The sequence below is a fragment of the Channa argus genome, chromosome 7 (genome assembly GCF_033026475.1).
Source record: "Channa argus isolate prfri chromosome 7, Channa argus male v1.0, whole genome shotgun sequence".
Taxonomy (NCBI): domain Eukaryota; kingdom Metazoa; phylum Chordata; class Actinopteri; order Anabantiformes; family Channidae; genus Channa; species Channa argus.
In genome coordinates this window covers 24,400,726-24,424,062 of record NC_090203.1, presented here as the reverse complement: position 1 = coordinate 24,424,062, position 23,337 = coordinate 24,400,726, and the positions used below count along the sequence as shown (strand labels likewise).

General features: G+C 39.5%; 1 protein-coding gene across 9 annotated transcripts; it reads right to left on the bottom strand.

The window, feature by feature from the left end:
- Positions 1–950: 950 nt before the first annotated feature.
- Positions 951–23,118, bottom strand: cep162 (centrosomal protein 162). 9 transcript variants are annotated; one of them, XM_067511118.1, is made up of 31 exons: positions 22,981–23,118; positions 21,900–22,001; positions 21,549–21,684; positions 20,633–20,689; positions 19,367–19,651; positions 18,634–18,780; positions 17,526–17,694; positions 17,258–17,331; positions 17,107–17,168; positions 16,879–16,909; positions 16,671–16,745; positions 15,680–15,886; positions 15,160–15,241; positions 14,635–14,887; positions 13,864–14,089; positions 13,545–13,696; positions 12,955–13,089; positions 11,762–11,893; positions 10,260–10,372; positions 10,062–10,161; positions 9,858–9,984; positions 9,602–9,765; positions 9,397–9,501; positions 9,073–9,312; positions 8,278–8,487; positions 7,821–8,112; positions 6,587–6,719; positions 6,356–6,497; positions 6,163–6,261; positions 4,932–5,066; positions 951–1,272 (listed from the first exon to the last, which is right to left on the bottom strand). In XM_067511118.1, exons 2-31 carry the CDS (start codon positions 21,957–21,959, stop codon positions 1,246–1,248), a joined length of 4,170 nt encoding a protein of 1,389 aa, XP_067367219.1. In that variant the 5' UTR covers positions 21,960–22,001; positions 22,981–23,118; the 3' UTR covers positions 951–1,245. The 9 variants fall into 9 exon arrangements, with proteins under 9 accessions (XP_067367219.1, XP_067367220.1, XP_067367215.1 ...); XM_067511119.1 differs by having other exon boundaries at positions 951–1,269; XM_067511114.1 differs by lacking the exon at positions 951–1,272 and adding an exon at positions 3,015–3,633.
- Between the last annotated feature and the right edge of the window lie 219 nt (positions 23,119–23,337).

Here is a 23,337-nt window from a genome sequence, read left to right as displayed (position 1 = left end):
GGGTGCACAATACAATTGAGGATCATTAAGGTTCAGTATGTGACCTGCCTCCTCCTCGTATGTTTAAAATGTTACCATGCAGTACAGTTCACATGCTTACAACTATACCCACACAGCTCAGTGTTTCTTAGGTTTGGGCACCGAAATATTGAGCTGAGTTTAGAAAAAGATTTGATGTGGGTTAAAATATTGAAATCCCAGAGAGAAAGTAAAGACTTGTCCATGGTGCCTGTCTCTCGCCTGATGACAGCTGGGACCGGCTCCAGCTCACCCATAACCCTAAAACAGTATAAGCAGTGATTTGTCACTGATCCATCCACCTGGTCGTCCTCAATAAGCAGAGCGTCCGTGTTTAATCTACAAAATCACAAACAGTGACTCCTTGTTAGGTCATTTTTGCTACATCCTGCTGCCAGAGGTCATTTATTGAGCCCCAGTTGTGGATTCAGTTTCAGCACTGTGTGTTAAAACGTATATACTATATCTTTAATTGTAGAAAAAAAAAAGTAGAGAACAGTATTTGTACTTGAAATATATGTTGTGAGTGGATCTATGTATTTTGTATAGCTGTCACCACTATAAGGCTCCTTTATAACCAGTTAGAGAATTTTAACAGTTTCTGCTTGATTAGTAATTTTGTAGCTTCTTATTTGTTGTAATTGATAAGTGCTGTGCTGGCACATGTGCAGCAGGATTCACAAATGCTTGAGTGCCCTTTGTAACAGTATGAACACCTGCTGGCTATATAAGTATATTGCAACATGTATAAAACACTGAATGGCAGAACTCTTTGCTTGGACACTAGCTGAAATGACAAATGCACTATGAACCATTGCTGCTCACAGTTAAAGGGATCTTTGGTTTACACTGTTCGATGTAGGAGTTAAGACTTTCCTTTTACTGCACGAAGAAATCCCAAGAAAATACATTCTGTTGTCTGTTTCTTTCTCTTTTAATTTTCATGTTTGTAACAGTCGACAGGCATGTGAGAAGCAACAACGATTGGGCCACGTGGACACAAGGATGGAGCGCGTCCTAATAGCCTGGACTCAGCCTGCACTCTCTTCCAGTGCTATGTTTCCAAAGAGGGTCAGGTGAGTTCCAGAGCCGTGTGGACCCCATCTGGTACTGTGGGTGGAGCAGCATCGGGCGAATGTATGCTCCTGCATGAGTTGGACGAGACCACCAACAGCCATCCCGTTGGCCCACTTCAGCATCCCGAACTGTGTCAGCTCTGAGCAGAGCTCAACTGTAGGAGATGATGTGCTGCTGCTGGCAGAGTCAGAGGTGCCAATCATTGTGGAGGGAAGGAATCAGAACAATGGGAGCCACAAAAAATGCAATGATTTCACATACTTTCAATCAAATGTTTAACTCGTGGGGAAATCATGGACAAAAAAATGATAAAACGGGCCCCTTGGGACAGACAGAGGAAGGCCCCCTACCCTTTTCCTTTGGTCCGTTTGTAGTAATTTTACATTTGTTTTTGGAAGTCTTGTCTGTTTTTTGTTGTTTTGCATATTTGTAGTCACTTGATGTCTATTTCTGACATTTGTCTGCGGTAATTTTGTGCCTCTAAGTTATTTTTTGGTCACTGATTATCATTTTCTGTTGTGATCATTTCGTAGCTCTCTTCAATCATATCCCCTGGCACCAAGTGCACTGATCTCTCTAACCAGGTGTATCAGTGTTCACCAGTGGCTCTAACCCGGTTCACTTTGGCTTTAGTGACAATATATGTTGTTTGGATCTAAAAAGCAGCAGACATGCAGCCATTCAGGACAGTTTTTTGAAAACCATATATTTAAAGACGAGATATAAAAACAAAATGTCAATGTGAAGTTAAGGCTTGGAAAATGCCTGGTTTACCTCATAATGCAAAAGGCAACAATACTGCATTTAATTAAGAAAAGTGAAAGTAAACCCCAAAAATGTGCAGTAAAGACAATGGGTCTCAAATTTTAATAAATGCGTAATATTCTGTGCACATAAAATAAGTGCGCATGCAAAACAGCGGTCAGATTCACGAACTTTGCACCGGCAAATTTTTATCTCACTAACACATGTATTAGTAAATCCAAATCCCCCTAAATCAGCCCACTTTCATTTCTCCATAAAAGGAAATGTATTTTCCAAGGTATTATTATGCAGGAAAAAACTTGCAAAACAGAAGTACAGCTCCTGAAACCAAAAAGAAGAATTTCACTCCTGGAGAAAAGGAATGAGAGAGATTGACAGCTGACCATCAGCTTGGTCATCAGAGAGGAGATTTGCTGAAATGAGGGTAACATGATAACATCCAGCAACGAGCTGAGTGAATGACGGCTCAGCAATTACATAGGTATTTAATACAACTGGTCAATGCAAGAGTAAATTAACAGTTTTAAATACCGTCAAAGTTTTTTGTTTAATACATTTAATAAACTATACTTTAGTTAAAAATTGTGTAGATTCTGTAATATGACTAAGTCTTCATCGATACTGTGGACAAACGGTCAGAGGTAGTTCTAAATTTGTTTGCAGCGTACAAAAACCGCGACTGTGGCGCAGGAAGGCAGAGCGGTTGTCCACCAATCTCGCAGCTGTTGGTTCAATCCCCGGCTCCTCCAGTCACATGTTGAAGTGTCCTTGAGCAAGACACTGAACCCCAACTTAGTTGCTCCCGGTGAGTGTTGGCCAGCTGCATAGCAGCTCCCCCATCGGTGTATGAGTGTGTGTGTTTGTGAGTGTGAATGGGTGAATAAGAAGCAGTGTAAAGCGCTTTGAGTGCCAATAGGTAGAAAAGTGCAATGAAAGTGCAGACATTTCCTATTTAAAAGCATTGTTTTTCTTTCTAGGATCAGTAATTGAGTTTCTGAATATAGATACAAACACTCACATCCCATCAGAACTATCCTAAAGTGCAGTACTTAAATGCTTTTAACTGTCAGTGAATCCTTTACTCCTGTCGCATCGTAAGTAGATTTACCATCAGCACTGGGATTCTGGTGTAGTTTATGAAATGAATAATTGAATACAGTTACAAAAACATTTATTTTAATTATCTCTTTAAATAAATTTAAATAAAAATGACAAAAAAGCTATTCATGTAATTTTCAAATATATAACATATTCCCAGAAACACAAACAGATAAAAGTAGTGTATGCATATTTAGACCATCACTGCTTTTTCTTTACACCTGTTAACTTGCTGATAAGGTAGCTCTTGATCTGAAACAGGTAAAATGGTCCATCTTTGATAACTTTTATAAGTGGGACATGATAAATAATAATAATAGAACAAACCAAATATACAAAACTCTTTATCTGAATTGATTCTAAAGCTGAGACACAAACTTACTTCTGTTATTTTTCTTACTAAATGGCTTTAGTGCACCATTCTTAACATTAGCAGACATCCATGAGCACATTAACTCCTCTAAGGGAGGGGAGTTACATGTGTGTGTGAAGTGGCTGTTCAGGGGTAGGGAAGACCACTCCCTGTCTTTGGAGCTGTCTCAGGATGTCCAGAATGCAGTCTAGCTCCAGGCGGAAAGCTTCCAGCTCTCTGCTCTTTTCCTGGGCCACACATCTCCATTGCTCCACCTCTGACTGCTGATTAGCCTCCACAGTCTGCCAAGAGCCACAAATCACCTGCAGGCCGAAGGATGAACAGTCAGTGTCTCTATTTGTTTTTTGAATGTGTTGGCAGGTACTGGGGTGGGGGTGGGGGGGTTTAATGGTTGGTTTATTTGATGGTTGCAATATCGCAAACAAAACCCATGGTTTGCTGCATTAGTCTGTGTAAACTGAAACCGGTTCACCCACGGTGTAACCTGGTTACCTAAGTCCAAGTAAACTGTCATGTGAAGGAGAAAGCTGGTTTCTGAAATCGGGGTAGGGAGTTGGGGATTTCCCCCGGTAGAACGCTGATTCTCTTCAACGTATACGTGTCACCAGGTTTCTAATTGGCTTTCTCCAACTGCGCGTGTGCATAACGACAACAAAAGGCTGCAGACAGGAACATGCAGCCGAGTAAAAGCCTACATGAACAAAGTCTGACAGAAAATGTAACAAAGTGCCTGGTATAAGTCTACACAAGTCACTTTGCCCTGTGGATTTTTAAATAATTCGGATAGTTCCCCTTGTGAATCAGCTGTGTTCTTTTTTTCTCCTCCTGTGAAAACAGCATTTTCTGTCAATTCCCTGTTAAAATCTGTAAGCCAGAGGTGGAGGAGGGATCAGGTTACCCTTCTGCTGCATGTATACACAAATTACGAGTAATCAGATTTCTTAAGTTATCGCAGTTCTCGTAGCTTAATGTATAACTGATTAAGAAATCAGTTCCTGGAGAAGGACATCAAGTAACTGGGTGACTGAAGTGCATGTAAATGGTAAATGGTCTGCACTTATATAGCGCTTTTCTACCTATTGGCACTCAAAGCGCTTTACACTGCTTCTTATTCACCCATTCACACTCACAATCACACACACATTCATACACCGATGGGGGAGCTGCTATGCAGCTGGCCGGGAGCAGCTAAGTTGGGGTTCAGTGTCTTGCTCAAGGACACTTCGACATATGACCGGAGGAGCCGGGGATTGAACCAACAACTGTGAGATTGGTGGACAACCGCTCTACCTTCCTGCGCCACAGTCGCCCACATGTGTATACACTATCTTAGGTAGTGTAGCTCTTTAGCTCTCTACAACCAGGACATTACAGGCTCAGGTTATTTGAAGCTTTATGTTGGAAAACTTCCTGCAGTGGGTTAATGAGTCTAAAGAACAACTGCTCCAAAATGGAACAAAAAAAAAAAAAAAAAAAAAAAAAAAAAAACTTTAAATAAATTATTCAAGAGCATCAAGTACCAGGGTTAAACAGAAAAGGTCTGGATCCACTGAAACCTTCTCTTGGGCTTTTGCCAAGCAGATAATTCCACTACTGTTACCTGCTGCAGCTCTTTCTCTCTGTGCTGGTGTCTGAGCTCCATGTTTAGGATCTTTCTCTCCAGGCTACACAGGAGTTTCACCTCTGAGCTCTGAGCTTCTTTAGCTTCCTTCAGCTCCTTCAGTAGTCTGGTCAGCTATGAACAAGGTGGAAAAAAGAAAATCAGTGTTTAGAAAATACTTACCAGACACAATGGTGATAAAAGTTGAGGTAGAATGATTAAAAGGATCCTTATAATGATGGAAACATATTCCAGCAATACTGATGATGATAAACCGATGAGTAATTTTTATGGATTAATGTATCTTGGCAGCAGAGCAATTATCCTGTTAGATCACAGACAAAGTGATATATGTTGACAGGAGACTAGCTGGAAGTGAAAAAAAAAAAAAACAGTTTTAAAAGCTAATGAAAGTGGTTGATACCAGGGATAAAATTTCAGCAACCAAAAGTAGTAAAACCTCCTGATGCGCAGCAATGTAAGCTGCAGAGAGAATCAATTTACTGTCAAAAATAAATAATAGTTAATAATTAATTCTACAAATTGTATGTGTAACTATGAATATATGTCCTGATTACATATGGTAGTACCCATCAAACCACACAGTATTTATCCTTAAGGAATCTGAATAGTCAAAAGATCTTGCTCTGTCATTTAGAAACAGTTCAGCAGAAAATCAGATGTGAATCAAACATCTGTAAATGGTAGGATGTACCTTAACCGACATGTTCTCTAAAGCTGGGGACACACCTGAAGACTAGCAAAGACTGTCAAAGAATGGGCAGTTCAAACAGTAAAAATGACTATAAAACAATGCTGTGTTCAAGTCAAACTCGTAAATATTAACCCCGTATAGAAAAATAGAGACTAGGGCAAAGGACTCAAGTGTGTGCTGTGTAAAGATGATAGTTTTAATAGACTTTCAGCACCGTCACACTGAGCCAGACCAGCACTGACCAGCGTTAACTTGGTCTGATGAGTTGTCAAGACCAAATCACAATCATAATCAGCTGTACAGGGGCTGAGTGCCCACCTTAAGATGGTGCACACAAGGAAGGTTATAGTCTCCACTGGGCTGAGAGACGCTGCTTAATTGCTTGTAATACGAGCAACAGAAACTGATTACAAACAAAAAAATCCAGGCAATTACCAAAAAACAGCTTATACTTGTTATTCCTACTGAATAACTAAAACTAGAACACAATCAGAATTCAAACAGCCCCTCTCTCACCTGCATCTGCAGAGCATCCTCTCGAGTCCTGGATATTGCCAGTGCATCTTTAACTCCCTGTAGCTCTTTCAGCTGCTCTTGCAAATGTTTCACCATTATCTGCAGGTGAAATAGTTCAATTCATTTAAAGAAACAGGAAAACTTTTCAGAAGTTCCATGATAAAAGGCGACTGGATGGTTAGTGAGCCTGTACCTTTTGAGTGCTGAGCTCATTGGTCAGTTCGGCAACCTTTGAGGACGAGTGCTCCAGCGCATAGGTGGTGCGTAGCTGGTCCAGTAGCCTGAGGTGTTCTGCTTTCACAACAGACAGCTGCTCTGCAGACTGCTCCTTCAGCCTAAACCATTGCATTATATTCTGCTCATCCAAATGAATGCTATACATAAGGAGTCTGTTAATGTGGTCACGCAGATGCATGTACTCTACCTGTGCAGCTCCTCCCTGGCTTGTGCAGCATCTGCCATTAAAGCCTCTTTATCCTGCTCACAGTGCTGCTGCAGCAGCTCCAGACGCTGCTTCAGTGCCTCGTTCTCCTGCAGAACCTCAGAGATATGACTCCCTGTGAAAAGCAGCCAATACTAGAATTGATGAATCAAAGCTTTGATAATGTCTTCAAGTATAGCTATAGTATAACAGCAGAACGATACACAGTGCACGAGCATTAAAGACATCACATTTGTATTTATGTTCTGTGTCTGAAAATAAAGGACTTTTGTAATAATAATAATCATAATAGAGTTTCTGCAATTTATAGGGTTTAATGCTGATACACTGAAAGAGATACATGCACACATTCCTTCATCAAAATCTGATCATAGCTACATTTGGCTGAATTTAATAAAAACAGTTGCACTAAAAAATGCTATTTGGGAGCCACTGCAAAGAACCAGAATTCCCATTACTTCCCTGTAGATGCACATCATCTATGTGCAGCTGCCCAACAACAATTTCTCCATCAATCAAGTAGTTAGAAAGAAAAAAAAAAGACTCAACTCTCAATTGACTCATCAGACAGAATAGATGAGCTTCTATAGTGATCTATACAGAGCACGTACAGGCTGGCATCTAATTCATGCTATAAACCTGGTTCTTCTTACGTGCTCGTGCTGTTTGTGTAGACCCAGCAAGAGTCAGAGTTTTTTTTTTCCTCTAAGCAGAACCCCACAAATGCAAAAGCCTTATTCAAGACTATCCAAATTATATACACATGTCCTCATCTGATTATATTTTTCTAAGAGATTTATCTTGTATAAAAGTTGAAACCTTTTTAATTGGATTTCTTCCCTGCTTGGTTGAAACATTTCACCACTCATCCAAATAGCTCCTTCAGTCGGAAGAAGCTAACCTCCAGATATGCTTACTTGGATGACTTGGAGGCTATTTTAATAATAGAATTTTGAAGAGAGAACTAGAAAATGGCCCAATAGTATAAAGCTAAAACCACAGTATCCACATGGTAGTGTGTATGTGAAGTGAAGTCATTCACTCATGTTATGCTTTATGATGTTATACCAATTGGATTAAGTGTTGCCCTTCGGCTAACCAGTGACTACCCTGACATATGGTTCAGGTTGGTTTTTGGAAGGTCCAATTTACCACATTTAAAAATAATATGTTTCACTGAGGAGCGTCAACCATGAGAAACTGTCTACATTCTCACCTGTAAAGACAGTGGGTTGGTACGTCTTCTCATACTGAGCAGCTGGAAATGTCTCTTCCCCTCCACTCGCCTTGGCTGGGCCTGGCTGTCGTTTGGTCTCTGTTGAACGGGTTTCTGGGCGAGGGTTGGAGACGGGCAGTATACTGGTCCTCTCCTTCTGCAGTCTCTCCACAGAGCGGCTCAGCTCCTGAATGGTTCGTGTCTTGGCAGCAAGCTCTTGGTTTAGCCGCTCTATCCGAATTCCGAATGCTGCTTCTGCCTGCCGTTGGTGTCTGCCTGGACTTGGTTGAGTCTGCAGCAGACGAGGTTTACATAGTCTAGTGTCAACCAAGTCAGATAAATTAACAAACACATTTTGGTCTAAAAAGTGTGGAGAATACGTCTTTCACTTTCAGTTCTAGCATGACACCACTAACAGTGAGGTGAAGAAATAAGATTTAGTAACTTCTGCAACGACCTTAAGTTTGAGCTGCTGCTGGAGAGACTCAATCTGGCGATGGAGGTGTTTCTCTTTCTCCTGATAGGTTTCCTTCACCTGCTGCAACTCTTTCTCAAGACTTTGGGGCAAAGCCACGGATGTCACAGGGTCAGCTACTGTGTTTGCTACAGCCTGCTGCTTCTGTTGCAGCTGCAGCTCCAGCTCTGAGATCCTCTGCTCATATCGGAGCTAAACAGCAACAAACCCAGTCAGTTAACAGAAATTTCTTTAGAGCAGTCAAACAAGAAGGTGTCCTGTTTTCCATAAAATCGAGAAGAATCATCTGAATGCAAGCTTAATCAGAAAGGATCAACTAAAGGACATGTGAGCTTTTCTACGAAAGACATAACATAAACTTTAATTTAGTTTCTGTCTGAGAAAATATTCAGAACCTTTTAATGTCTCTATTTTATAAGTAAGCAGATTAGACTGGGGCAGCTGAAAACAACTTATGAAAACTGTACAGCACAATCAGCTTTTAAGATGAAACGATAAACCTGTTAACCAACAATTTATTGTTTTACATTTAGCAGTTACAGAAGAAAACAAGTAGTTGTCATGTTTGTGTCCACCCGCTAAATCAGATTCCAGTAGTCTGTCTCATTTAGTTTTAGGGATTGCTACTGTGAAGCCAATCTCACTGGTCTATTACATATTTTTCCTGATTTATAAATCAACATTGTGTGTGGAATTGTTTTTCTAATAAAAGACAAATATTAATAAGCTCTCCACATGTTATGTGGTAAAAGAATCAAATCATCTAAGTTAATCTACCTTAATCCTGTGGAACTGTTGTTCCATGGCCCTCAGGGTTCGTTTAGCCTCCTCATCATGGCTCTCCAAGTCTGCCTCCAGACGTTGAATCCTGCGCTCGAGCAGAGCAGTGACCCGGCTCGGTGGAGATATTGTAGCCGCGGCCATGTCCTCCTGACCATCGGCGCCGGCTGCAGCGTATATCAGAGCAGGCAGAGAGTTTGGGTTTCTGTGTCTCAGTATCTGTTCAAGCTCCTTCACCTGGTAATGAGGTTGAGACTCTTAAAGCAATGAAGAGACGGAAACTTTTGAGGGTAATTAATTTGGTAGTGTGTCTGAAAAAACCTGTCGCTCTAGGTCCTTTATTTTTTTTGTGTCCACAGATTTTGCGTTGGCCTTTCTCTGCTGTTCACAGCTTCTTTGGCACATCTCCAGTTTTAGCTGTTCTACCTGAAATATAACAACTTGTTCTATCTGACACAGTAAGACAGTACTGATATACATAAAATAAGAGCCAGTCTACAACCACAACGTGACAGCAAAGCCTCACCTGCTCTTTCAGTTGATGTATCTCTGTTGTAGCAGCCTTCAGTCTGACAGCATCTCTGTCAAGCAGCTCCTGGTTCTCAGTAAACCACTGCAGCTTCTTCTTCAGCGCTGACACTTCCTCTCTGTGCTTGTCCTCCAACACACAAATCTCAAAAGTCTTATCACCTGACACATTTACAATGGAAACACTATCAGTTATACAGTATGATCATCATCTTGTACAGAAACAATAAATGAACTTCTGTGTCCTGTCTAACCTGAGGTGGAGATGACCTCTGCCTTAGTCAGGTCTCTCTCTTTCTTCATCAGCTGCAGGTCTACCTCTAGAGCCTGCTTTTCTTGCTTCAGTCTGCGAATGTCCTCACACAGCTTTGCCTCATTCCTCTGGACACAGACACACATTTTAAGTAAAGGAGGTCAAGCAGCTCTTCGATGAATATTTCAATTATAGTGGCACCTACCTGAAATATATTTATTTGAGCTAACAAGTTTGTGATGCGCTGAGTGTGATCTGTTAAACAGACATTTCCCACAGGCCTTGAGGCTTTATTCAGCTGCTCCCTGGAAAAGAAGGAAGAATGTTTTAGAGGCAAAAGCACAAATAAGATTGTTTGTTGGAAAAAAAGTTGCTCTACTGCGAAGAGCATCACTCAGCCCACCTTGTGAAAGCTAGTTCATTCAGCAGCCTCTGGTTTTCGTTGAACATGGCCTCCTCGTTGGCTTTACTTATGGCCTGCTGAGCTTTCATCTGCAAGTAAAGCTTCTCATTCTCCTAAAAAAGAACAACAAAAAAAAAACCTTGGTTTTACTGCCCTTTAACAGTGCGTATATTAAAAAAACCAAAAACATTTTAAGGAAAACGAATAAGTCATAAGTAGTTTTGGTTGCATCCTTCTAGTTCCGTACTGTGTGTAGTGTATCACAGCTATTTGGTTGTTCTTTTTAGGTTCCAATGTGTCGGGTTGCTTTTGATTACCTTTATAGATGAACACCATTTTGAGAATTGTTTTGAACTTAAATACAATCACCAGAAGTAGAACCTTATTCCAAGCATTTAACCAAAAAACCTATTCAAAAGCCAATGAACTTTGGAACGAGGGAACAGCAAGTGCAAAAATGCTAACTGATTTCTGGGTTTTCGAACCCTTTACTCATAAGGTGCTTCTAATATTTCAGGAGTAAAGCTGTGTTGTACAGCACTTCTGCATGATTTCATGCCTTATTTATGAATTCACTATTACCCAACGCAACTTACTTACATTTCTCTACATAATCTCTACAAACAGTTGCTGCGGGACACACAGAGAAATCTAGGCTGTTTCAGAAGCATAAACTGTGCATGAGCAGCTACAGTTCTCTGATTAGCTGAAGATGGGGGCTTCATATTCACCCAGAGCCAGTGGGAAGAACTAATGAATAGTTATGCCGCATCTTTAGTATTCTTGCAGCATTGTGTAAATTGGATTCTGAAGAGAAGCAACCAGCACAATGTTGTTCATGACTGTGCTTGTTTTAAACGTTTGTCAGGAAGGGAGTGTTTAAAGTGCACTTCCAGCATCCTGCCATGCTCTGCATCTAACTGCAATGCAAACTCCATGTACAGTAGTTGTGTATGCTCCGTAATGTTCTGTTCTGTACTCCCTAAAATCTGTTTTTGGTCCAAAGCTGTCTATCTGGTTAATTGATAGCAGTTGGAGCCAGTTTTAGCCTTCAAGGCTTGTGTCTAAAAGCTGTTTAGAAACAGTTTAGAAATGCACACACCTCTGAAGTAAATGCAGGTCTTACTCCAGGCTTATTTCACACCAATTTCCCAGGTGTGTTTAATAGGTTTTGTTCACAGTCGTAACAGCTTGCGGTGGTTTGGATGGGGACACAGACTCACAACTGTGTTCATTTTATTTATTTTAATATCACAGCCCCCTAAAAATCATTTCTCTAACGGCTGAATTTCTGACTCAAAAAAGGGAACAGATCAGCGTCGTAGAGCCTGAAGACACAATAAATATTCAAACACATTTGGTGAAATGGAAGTCAAGAGATAACCACATACATCCGAAGATTGAATCATGTAGACTGGACTTCAATCTTCGGATAACCCACCCTGGATGGCTGAGAATCTTCACCGACGTAACATTAAGATTAAGATTAGACGGAAACAAACCTGCTGGTAACCTTTTATGAGTGTCTCCTGTTCTTTAATTTCTTTATTAATCTTTTGAAGCGTTTCCTCTGTTGCAGGGTTTGTAGCCTTAGCCCATCGATTTTTCTGACTTTCTTCTTCTGTACTCCGCAGCTGAAAAATAGAAAGAAAGGACACAGTGGTTCCTCAAACTTTAGCGAATAAGCTGTTACTATAGGGACATCCACTCCTTTTTGCCTTCAACACTAATGATTTGCAAAGCCTTCTTTCCTGCATTATTGCTAATGAGTAGCAAAAACCGACCAATTCTAAACCCAGAGGATCCAAAAACTGGGCTCTTTTTTTTCTTGTTGATACAATGCTAGTGCAAGTTTTTATACTATGCTCCTCAGGCACAAGTCTATTTCTTTTCCTCTGTTCAACAGTATAAAACCAAAACAAACTTGTTTGTGCGGTTTTGGTTGTGTTTACAGTATGTTAATTAAGTGGCACAATGCTTGGCCCTAAGCTTTACCTTAACTCAGTCCTTACTCCAACCCTAGCTGCAGCAGAAGTTCCGTGTTTTATCTACAGTCTCTGATCTGACAAACGGGCTGTTCCTAGTTCTATACATAGATGGTGGAGCGGCATCTAAACGTTAGAACATTTTTACTCAGATCCCTCTAATTCCATTAAGTATTTGACTTGACCCATTATTACAAGACCTGATCTGAGCCATAATTAAATCAGAGTTGCTCAGTGTTGCAACTGAAAATCGTCAGGGTGCAAAGTGATGAAAAACATACATTTTAATGGCATAATGGCATAAGGACACACATACACACACACACACAAAACTGCTTTACCTGCTTTCGTGGCAGAAAACCTTCATTATTGATTTTATCATTTGATAAACTCAGCAAGTGGATGTTACTGACGTGTGTGTTTCCTTCATTAAAAACTAGATTTTTTGTTTAAGTGAATTTGCCTGTAACCTAATTACATGCAAGAAGACTTGTTGTGTATTGTTTCAGCAGCAGCTGGAATTACATCAGCTACCTGTTCATTTTACCAATGACCGAATTTTTGGAAGGTTTATTAATATGTGGGTGGTTTTTGATTTGTGAAACTTAAAGTGGCTCATGGAGATGAACCTTTTCACTCAACACCTCAGCCCCACTCTAATGGTGGTGATAGGCACAGACTTGATTGGCCAGTATTGGAGGTTTGTGCACCTTGCTTTGCAGTAAGTAATTCTGCTGTCTGAGGCTGTGGAGCTCCTCTGCTCCTTCCTTCATCACCTGCAGCTCCCTCTCCTTCTGAGCCAGCTGGACTCTCAGCTCTTCTAACAGAAAAGGATCCTCATCTTTCTGAAAGTCAGACATAATAAGTTTAGTGATGTGCAACAGTTTATGGTATCGTTGAACCACAACCACATGGGTACAGTAGATAACACTAGCTTGCTGTCTTCAGATACCAGGTTGATTTCCAATCCAGTTAATTGTGTGGACTGTTCTACTCTTTTGTGCTAAAACTGGCAACAGATGGTGCTTTTATTAGTTGAAGAAATCCCCTGTTGTTTTTAAGAAATTCCACTTTTCAAGCTTTGCAAATTCGATTATGATTATTACTACTGCTTGGAAGTGATGGAAGCTAAATTCTTAAGTATAAGTTAATACAAATGTTTTTTTCCTAATCTAAATCTAATTTACTAAAATCTTTCTCAAAACAGTGATGGTGCAAAATTTAGAATCTTCTCAGCAAGACCATGGCATGTGATTTCCATCTTAAAGTCAATGTAAATGGAGGTCAAATATTTTCTTACAGTGTTTTTTGTAAGCTGGTGCGTCCATGCACTTAGTTCCTGTGTGTTTGTGGGATCATGTTGGCTGCTAGTGTGGATCTGCTCTTGGAGGACAGCTACTAAGGACTGAACAGAAGCCACCAGCTCACTGCTCACATTCAGACCAGGCTCTGCTAATCAAACAATCAAACATTTAGAACTAAATTAAATGTACATTATTCAAAGGTGGTAATAACTGTGTATTAAGTAAAACTTATTTATTTCCTTACACATTCTGAGCAATTTGATAAGTTAAAATACTTATGTATTTAACTTATAATATTTATGTGTGATAAATCACCTGTGTCATCTTTTTTTTGTGTCTGTGTGGAACTGGCTTTTCGTGAATGCTGGGGACAATGGGAAACAGAAATCTGGGCTTTGGTTGGAGCAGCAGTCCTACTGGTCCCTGTAAACCGGGAGGGCACTGCTCTTCTCCCCTGGACATTCCTGCCTCTCACAGGAGGCACAGTGGGTTTCCTTACTGAAGATGTAGAAGGATGAGGAATGGTGGAGCTACAAGCAGCCTAGAAAAAAAGGATAATTTATCATGGTTACACAGTGTATTAAAAGACATGGGGCACAATTATACTCTTGACAGGAATGTGGAGCTGTTTTTTTAAAAGTTGATCCATTTTTTAAATGTTGATAACTGCAGACAGTTTTTTTTTTAAGATAGTCACTTTACAGAACAACATGCACATGAATCTAAGGGACAGAAACTGTCCTAAAATTACTTTTTTTTTTAAGTTTATGAGGAGATTGAAATAAATTCTTTTGTCTTTGAAATTGCAAATGACTGGAACATCTTCAGCATTTTAAAACAATAAACTTTGGATGCATGGATGCATGTTGCAGACAAATACTGAGCTATTATGACACTGTGGGCATATGTTTCCTACCACTCCAATGTGCTTGCATCCTCTACTTTTTGTAAACATGAAACTATTAGCCATTTCTAATAAACAAAGTAACTTTTGTATCTAGTTTTATATGTAAACCTTTTATTCTGTACTACAAACACCTAATATTTCACACACTGCTGAAATAAGAAAAATAAACTTCGCCTCACTGGCTGTTTCTTAGCTTTGCCAGCCTGTGAGGATGTACAGGAAGGCAACTTCTGGTGGTCCTGCATCAGCCTCTCCACTTCCTCTCTGATGCTCCATGTCAGGTCATAGCTGGGAGGTTCTGAGCAGCTTGATGGGTGGTTAGTTGATCCCTTGACTCCCTTTATCCCTGCATCAGGGTCAGCCCTTCCTGGTAGTTTCAGCTGTGACTCTGCATATGCCACATCTGGGAATTCTTTTTCAGGCTCAACATAACTGTAACATATATAGAAACTGTTGTACTGTTTTCAGTACAAACATTTTCTTTTGCATACATACATACATTTTCCTATGAGGCACTCAACAGTTAAAGTCTAAAACTGAGCTAAAACTGAAGAATAGGTGATGGGGTGGGGTATTTAGATGGTTGCAATTTGCAACATCCCCACTATTTGCAACTAAATCTTATACAGTACTAGTTTAAGTTTGTCTTGCTCTGACAACATTTTCAGATGAATTGATGAATTGCATTATTTTCCAGTTCTAACCTGATAGGCTGGAGGGTGAACCCTCTGGTATGGGCCTCCTCTGGTCGGATGGGCTTCATCAGCTCTTCTGCAGTGGGTAGCTCTAAATACACACAGCAAAACAATTACTTCACACCCTTAAGTCCTGGCATGATCATGACATTGCTGCACCTGAACAGAGTGGATGTGTCCAGTTTCAGAGACACACTATATTTAGGATGGAATGTATAATTTCTCATATGTTTCTAGAGGACACTTTGCCATTAAAGTGCCTTTTTGAATCCTAATGACTCATTCAGTTTATAAATCCAGCCTTCAAAGTAACTAACCAACTAATTGGGATGTGGGTTTAGAATACAAAATAAATCACTTTCCTCCTGCATATATTTTAAATTCAAACATTTCTTTTTGTGGATCAGCCGTGTGTCAGCTTTTTCTGTCACTGCACAGTGCAAAGCTTCAAAAATTAATCAGAGGTAGAGGAGAAATCAGATTACTCTTCTGCTGCATGTATATTTCTCTGTGTTCAATAATATCTGACCTGACTCATTAGTAGAAGCAGGTGGAAAAGACTGTCTGACAAGTTGAGGGGGGGAAGATGGAGAAGCAGGTCTGTTAGTTCTCGCTCTCCCTTGTAGAGACGAAAAATGGAGATTATGGTCTTTTGAATCCTCCTCAACTTGGATCTGTCTGTATGCCTCATGAAGAGCCTCCATCTCTGAGCCTCCACTCTGCACATTTGACAGCCCTGCACAGAAAAAAAAATAGCGTACACTTAAAATACTTGAATTCTTAAATGTTTTTATGATCCAATGGTAAAACTGCAATAAATCACTAAGTCTCACTAAGTAATGCTTTGTATGGGGAACACTAATACATTTTAATGTCATTGTACAGCGCTTTGAGTCGCCTTGTGCCTGCAGTAATAAAATCATAAGTTGGGCCTTTTTGAAAGTTTTAAAGGTGTTGCGCAACACAGCATGGGTCTAAATAATTTCATAGCACATTAATCTGTCACCGACAGTAGTCTGATGAATTACCACAAAAGATATTACTATAAATCAGCAATAGCCCTATGTGTGTGCACACACTCTTTTTTTCCACGTGTGCATTAGTGAGTTATATGATAACATCATTAAGGAAACAGGGAATTGTCTAATTTTAAATTATTTTACCTGCAACAGTCTATACCTTTTACTGTTGGGGTTAAAAGGAATAAACAGTCACCAGTTTGCAGAATATTCTTGTAACTTTACTCTCCTCTGTTCACAGGTCATCGTTGCGCTTACTTGCTCTGAAAATAATGCACAGACTACACAAATGACTCACTGTCAGCCTGGACAGGTCGGCAGTCCAGCTCAAGGCTGCTGCAGTATATTGTGGTGTTATATGGTGCACGTTCAGATAAGCAAGAGAACCCACTGCCACATTTTGATGTTTGATAAATCATGTTTTTGCTTTTCTTTGATTGTAAGACCTGTGACTACTGACATTGACTGACTGACAGCTTCTACATAACACATTTGTATTACCTCTGTCCAGTGATCCTACTGTGTCCTTCCTTGTGTCTTCTCTGCCAGTGTCTTCCAATGAATCATACAGAGAAACTGAGACAAAAACTGAATTTGTGACTATTTTTAAGATTTACTCCTCCTTATTTACTAGCGGATAATATATTACATTACAGATACAGTATAAGGTCAGCTACAGGGCCATGTAAACTTAGCGGTTTCATCTTACCTCTGGCAATAATTGGAGATGTCTTTGACTTCTGGAAAATGCATTACATGAATTAATGAAACATGAAGCATTCAGCAGTCAGCTCAAATTTCAAAATGAACAAAGATAAAGCTTAAAACACAAATAACAAAGTGATGGATTGCTCCAATAGCTTTCACTAAGGCCCTTCATTTTCTGACTTTACTACATAACCTTGGAATTATTACACTGCTTATTCCATCTACAAACCTCCTCTAAAGGTTCTTTGCCATTCTCTTCATCCTCAAAATCCTCACTGTAGTGAGGAGAGCCTGTAGAAGCAGAGAGCAAAAGACAATCTGGAATTAATATGTATAGAGTGCCGAAAAAAAAATGGCTTGTGAATGGTTGACACACTTACCTGGAGAGTTTCTGATGCCCTCTGTGTCTCTAGCCTTGGTTTGATTGCTCTGCTCCACTTCTTCCTCAGCTTTCCTGCAGGGAATACCCATACTCATTTTATCACGGTGCCAACTCCAAACTTCAAAGCAGCAAGAACAGTACATTAGAAGTCGCAGAATATAAATCCGTTTATAAAGATTAAGCTACTTAACCCAAAGCATTCAGAGAACTTGAAACTACTTTGTGAGAAACAATAGCTGCATTGTACTATTAGACAACCTCCATACCTTAGGTTAATACCAAGAGTAGAACTAGTGGAGTCCAGCTCTCTGTTCAGCTTGGAATAATCTATAGTGGATGATGCCTCAGCTTCAAGTTGGGCAAAGAACCTGACCTTCTCTTCTTCTTCCTCCATAGTGTCCAGGCCCATATTCACAGGTGGTACCATCACTGAGTCTGCATGCATTTAAAAAGATAGCACACACACAATCCAAACCTGTAATACAGAACTTGGGAAAATAATACAAGCATAAATAAATCGGAAATGTACCATGTGGTAGAATGTCCCGTATGCAGAAGGAGTGAAACCAAAAAGGCAAAACATATTTAAGCAACTTTTTGGAGTCATTAGGAATTTAAGTGTTGCTGGAGAGATAACAACATTTTTCTGACAGAAACAGTCTATATAAATAAATTTAATGTATCTAATTTTGACTGGACACAGATAGACACTATGCATGTTAGGTTTATTGGTGACTCTAAATTGCCAACTGTGAATGTGACTGTGAATGGTTGTCTGTCTGTGTATGTCTCTCTGTGTTGGTCCTAAGATAGACTGGTGACCTGTCCAGTGTGTACCCTGCCTCTTGCCCAATGACCCCAGCACCCCTGCGACTCTAAACATATTTATAAGCCTAAAGATAATGTATGGATAAATCTATGTGATAAATGGCAGCAGAAAAATTGCCCTGAATGATTCTAGGAGCTTCTAAGCTACTGGTGTTTGCAGTAGTGACGTGTCTGATGACGCCAACTACACTTTCTTAAAGGTTAACGACAGCAATACATCCAATGTCACATCAATCCCCTTGTTCATTTATAGTTGTGAAATGTCTGCAGACAGCCTGTACCAGATACAATAACTTTTTAAAATCTAACATTGCAGCCTACGGCAGGCAATAGATAACTGACATTTCAGAGCTTTTTAAGTTATCTGGTTTAACTATTAATTAAAAAAAAAAAAAAAAAAAACACGCACAGTTTTTGCAACAACTTATAACCTGACTGAAGTCCACGAGAGGCAAGCTGACCTGTTTGAACATAGTTTATACAAATTAGGGGTCTGAATAAATTCCTAAGTAACTGTATGGAAATGGTGGTTAACTTGAATCTTACCCTCTGTCTCTGTACTGTCTCTGCTGGGAACAATTGCTTTCAATTCTTCCTTCTTCAAATCAGTGTCTCCTGGATCCTCATCCTCCTCTTCAATGGCCTGAGACATTCTCAAAGACTTGCTAAAAGACCTGCCAGATGCCAGCAGACCTTGATATTATGTTATCGGAAAACAGAAATAAAAGCATAGTAAAACGTGTGTTAATGCAACAGGCTGTAAATAAACTTTAAAAAATGCAAACATTGTCATCCACTTCTTACCGAGTGAATTCATATAGTTTTTGTTATGCTGCTTGCTAAAGTTTAAGAGCTGTTGCAAGTATCCCGTCATATGTGTAGACATTTTTTCTTTTTTACATTTTTAGGATGTGTAATTGATCCAAAAAAAATTAAATATGGCATAAGAAAAGAAAAAAGTACAGTGTGGTACATTTTTGAATCCTTTTAGTATCTGCATGATTCAAAAGAACATACTGTATATCATCCAGAAAATGACACAACCTATTATGTTGTACAGTATATACAGTAATAAAAGGCCAACACTGGCTTAATATGTATCACAATAAGCAAACAATAATCTTCAGGTTTCTGTGGAAGCTGGAAAACAATAACTCTAAAAAAACAGCGAGACAAAGACAAACAACTAAGAGAACTACTGACACTAGGGATGACTAAAACTGTTGCTGAGAAGCTAGCGTGTTACTAACACGAGACTGGGTATTTGAGCTGAAGTTACCCTTTTCAGTGTCCCACTGGGAGTGACTATTAGTACTGGCTGGTGAAGTACGACCGGAATGTGTCCTGTCAGGGCTACTCTCTCCTGAGATACACTGAGGTTTTTCAGGAGTGGAGCTCATCAGAGCGTCAGAGCTCAAGTCCTCAACTGGAGTTCTTGCTCTTTTCACAGTTTGGGACGGCTCCAAAACAGTGTCTTTGTGAGTCTTGTCCAATTGAACAGGTTTATCCAGATCTCTGCAGCGAGGTTTGGAGACTGGCTTATAAAAATGCTCCACACATACAACTTCAGACAGCACAGGAGGTAGAAAAAGATGGAAAAATAATATTTTAAGTGTCCATTGCAATTTGAAAGTGACAACTGAACTTTATATATTTTTTTGCCACTCACTGTCGATTTTATTTCAAACAACAACCGGTTGCTGCTGACACCTCTATGGCAACAGAAGGAGACCAAGAACAAAAGGTAGCAGACTGGCAGTGTACAAGTATAGTGCACACACAGGATATAGTGGCTGCAATTGCCAGCTTGACACTGTGTGTTGTCTTGGCAACCACAGGAGGCACAAAACCAAAAAAACAAAAAACTAAATCTGCTTTAAGTCTGGTGTTAATCCAGCTGTGTTTCCACGCTTGTAATTGTCTGTATTTGTTAAAAGATCACATTTTAGGGGGAACGTTAGTCCTGGTGTAAGGGTACTGCAGATATAGTGTTAATTTGGTATTAAATATCTAATTTGGTGCAGAACAGTTTTGCTGGTTTAACAGAATCTTTAAGTTTCATATTAATGCTTTCTGAATACAATGTCATAAACCAGACTAGTGAAGGATTGGCAGAAAGAAAAAAACTTTTTATGATAATTTTTGAGGTGTAAATGTAGCCAATCTCCTATCTCAGCCATAACTGTGTTTTTTAAATTATTCTATTTTTTCATAACATAATAATGATTTAGTCAGATTGGTATGTCAATTCATGCAGAACATGTTTGAATATGCTCTGATGCATGACAATAGAGAAAACATACGGAAACGGAAATAATTATTATTAATTTAACTAAATAAAACACACCTAAACGTATAATTGCTATGAGCAGGAGGGAACTTAATAGAGGTTTAACCATCTGTAACTCTTAGTAAACATGGTCTTTGCATGTAAGAACTTACATCTGTTCGGTATGAGGTTGTTTTTAACATTGTGTTTTAAATAAGCCACCTGAATGTTGACCAAAAAAAGGACTTTTAGGACTTTTTGTGATCTTGCTCTCACCCTCATTCTCAGGTTGGGACTTTTTGGCTTTAAGAAATCTGCTTCTGGCCGTCTCAGCTGTGGAAAGGGGAAACCCAGAAAGGGACAATGTTGAAAAAACAGGACAAATGCAGAAATGTAAAAAAGGACAACCAATTTCTCCAGTTTTGCAATGTAAAGGCCAGTTATCTTATTCAGGGTCAGAGCACGCTCATAATTTGAGCTAAGTGGTTAAGAAAATGGATTAATGGATGTTTTCAGCACGGTTCTAATAATGCCAAGGTCATAGTTTAATCTCCATACTGGCCTTTTAAAAGCAGCATACTGAACTGCTGTTCCACTGTCTTTACGACTGTTCAAGCAGCTGCAGGGTTGGTGGGTAAGTTCCCTGCCACTTGCTGTAGTGTCCTTAGATACAACACTGAAACGCCCAAAATATCTGCACATCATTTATATACAACAAGAGTTTCCCTGTGGGGATCAATAAAGTATCTATTATTATAACAAAAGCCCAAATCCATCCTTCACTGCAAATGTTAAACAGTGACAGTGAAGCCAAAGACTTTGAACATTCTTATTCTGATAATAGGTTAACAATAAGCAATAGGTTAACATCTCTCTGCACTGACTTCAGAAGCCGGAAGCCAGCATCTAGTTCAACTCTCGGACTCTCCACTACAAAGTGGTTAACTTATCGGCACTTTCCTACCTGAATACCATCCTCCAGGTCTACAATCTCTATGCCTACTGTGACTCTCTATGACTACTACCCACACAGATCTTCTGTGGACAGATCTTGTTTGCACTTCATAGATCTTTTGTGCACTTGAAAAGACTTATAAGTCACTACAAATAAAAGCACCCACCAAATGACTACATGTAATGTAAATTTAAAATGTTTAGTGTGATGGATGGAGAGTTCTGACTTCAGCATTACCTTTCTCTGTTTCTCCACCACTGTGTGAATCATCTTGCCACCATGATGTTGTTGGTTTCTGGGCTGATTTCTGACTGCTTTTAATATGGGGCTCCTTCTCAAAGCTGCCCAAGTCAACAGAATCATCTGAAACAGACTGACAAAACATCATGTCCAAGTCAGGAAGATGCCTTTATAATTTATTCAAATGTAGTTTGTTTGCGTCTCAGAATTTGTTGTCATAGCTTAATAATGTATATAGATTAATTATTAGTTTAGGATTAGTTATTTCACGCTGTGCAATTTATGCATCCTTTAATGGATCGTACCCGCAAATAGCACCACAGTAGCCTGTATAGAAAGTTACATTACCTCCTTTAAGAACAGCTCAAACTGTTCATCCAGCTCCTTTTTGGTCAGCTTGTGAGACATGGTGATGCTATCACTGCCATCAGCCAATGGGATTCAAGACACCTGAGAACAGAAAAACAATTTTGGGAAAAAAATTGAGCCTGCAACATATCTTTAGAGACAGTCATCTCTCAGACCATTACACAATATCCTCCTTTTAAGAGTACATATTCATAATTACAGTTTTACTTTTTCTCTAAGAACAAGCTTCTTTAACTCTCAGGTGTGAAAGTCCTTTTTTGCTCAGAAAAAACATTTGACTTCTGACACTTTAAAGTGTGATGCCATGTTTCCCACTATCATAATACTACTTCACAAGCATCCAGTTGGAAATCTGAGGCACAGCCATATTGATAACAGGTGAAATGTGGCTGCTGGTTGATTTACTTGGACAAGTCCAAGTTAAAGTGTAAATCGAGTAAATCGAACTTGAGATGACCTGGTTTTACAAGAAACGATCACATTTTCTATGTGGTGTCCGGTCTACAATTCTGTCTACAATAAGGTGCTGCTTGCAAAAACACGTAATGTCGTATCTTTAATTATAACCTTTTGATTAGTAAATCATCATCATTGACATTTTGAAGCGCTGTAAAATGAAAATGAGACGTTGTCGTCAGTAGGTGGTCTAAGAATAAAAAATTACTTCTTCCGGTCAGGGCTGTCACAATAAAACCGTAGATCGATAGATTAATGTAAAGCTTTGATATAATAATTCGCGAAATTTTAAAACTCCCTTCGGACGTCACTATTAAGAATAAAACGCTATGCAGCGGCGTATTTTTTTTTATAAACGACTGAATATCCCTTGTGTAACGCAAGTAACAGTGTAATAACGTGAGCTATACTTATATTTTAAAGAAACAACTGCTTTACTTCCGGGATCATGCATCGTTAACAATGGCTACTAAGTAGTAAGTCTCCTTAGCCACGAACGTTAGCTGGCTACAAGAGTGACATAAGATGTCCTAAGTGTCTTGCGAAATTATGCACTACTCTTTAATTAGCGTACACGAAGCGGTGATGTATCAAGAGAACTCACAAGACTTAAGTTGCTTTTTCCAATATAAACTTGTTGAGACGTCCTCCGCTTGTGTTTACTGTTTTGAGAATCTAGCAGTTCCCGCGACAGCAGCCGGTGGACAAGATCATGCTGATTGGCTAGAAGCAACCACGTCACAACAAATGTTCTCCAATCAATGAACAGATAAGTAAGGCTGACCCAGTGGTAATGTTCTCACAGGCGGGTTCTGGGAGATAAATAAAACTACATTTAATGTCACTCTAAGGCATAAACGTTCCCCAAGTATTGCAAGCAGCCACTAACGGTGTCAGTGCATAAGTTTCAGTTAGCTAGCTCGGTTTTGTATCTATAATTACCTGGTTATTAGCTATGCAT

Excerpts from the sequence above, each read along its gene's own strand:
- cep162 (XM_067511114.1), bottom strand. The coding sequence starts at position 21,959 with ATGTCTCACAAGCTGACCAAAAAGGAGCTGGATGAACAGTTTGAGCTG. Across the intron at positions 16,910-17,106 it reads GCAAAGAACCTTTAGAGGAG|AAGTCAAAGACATCTCCAAT; the intron begins GTTTGTAGATGG and ends TGCATTTTCCAG. Across the intron at positions 6,498-6,586 it reads GCCAGGGAGGAGCTGCACAG|GCTGAAGGAGCAGTCTGCAG; the intron begins GTAGAGTACATG and ends GCAATGGTTTAG.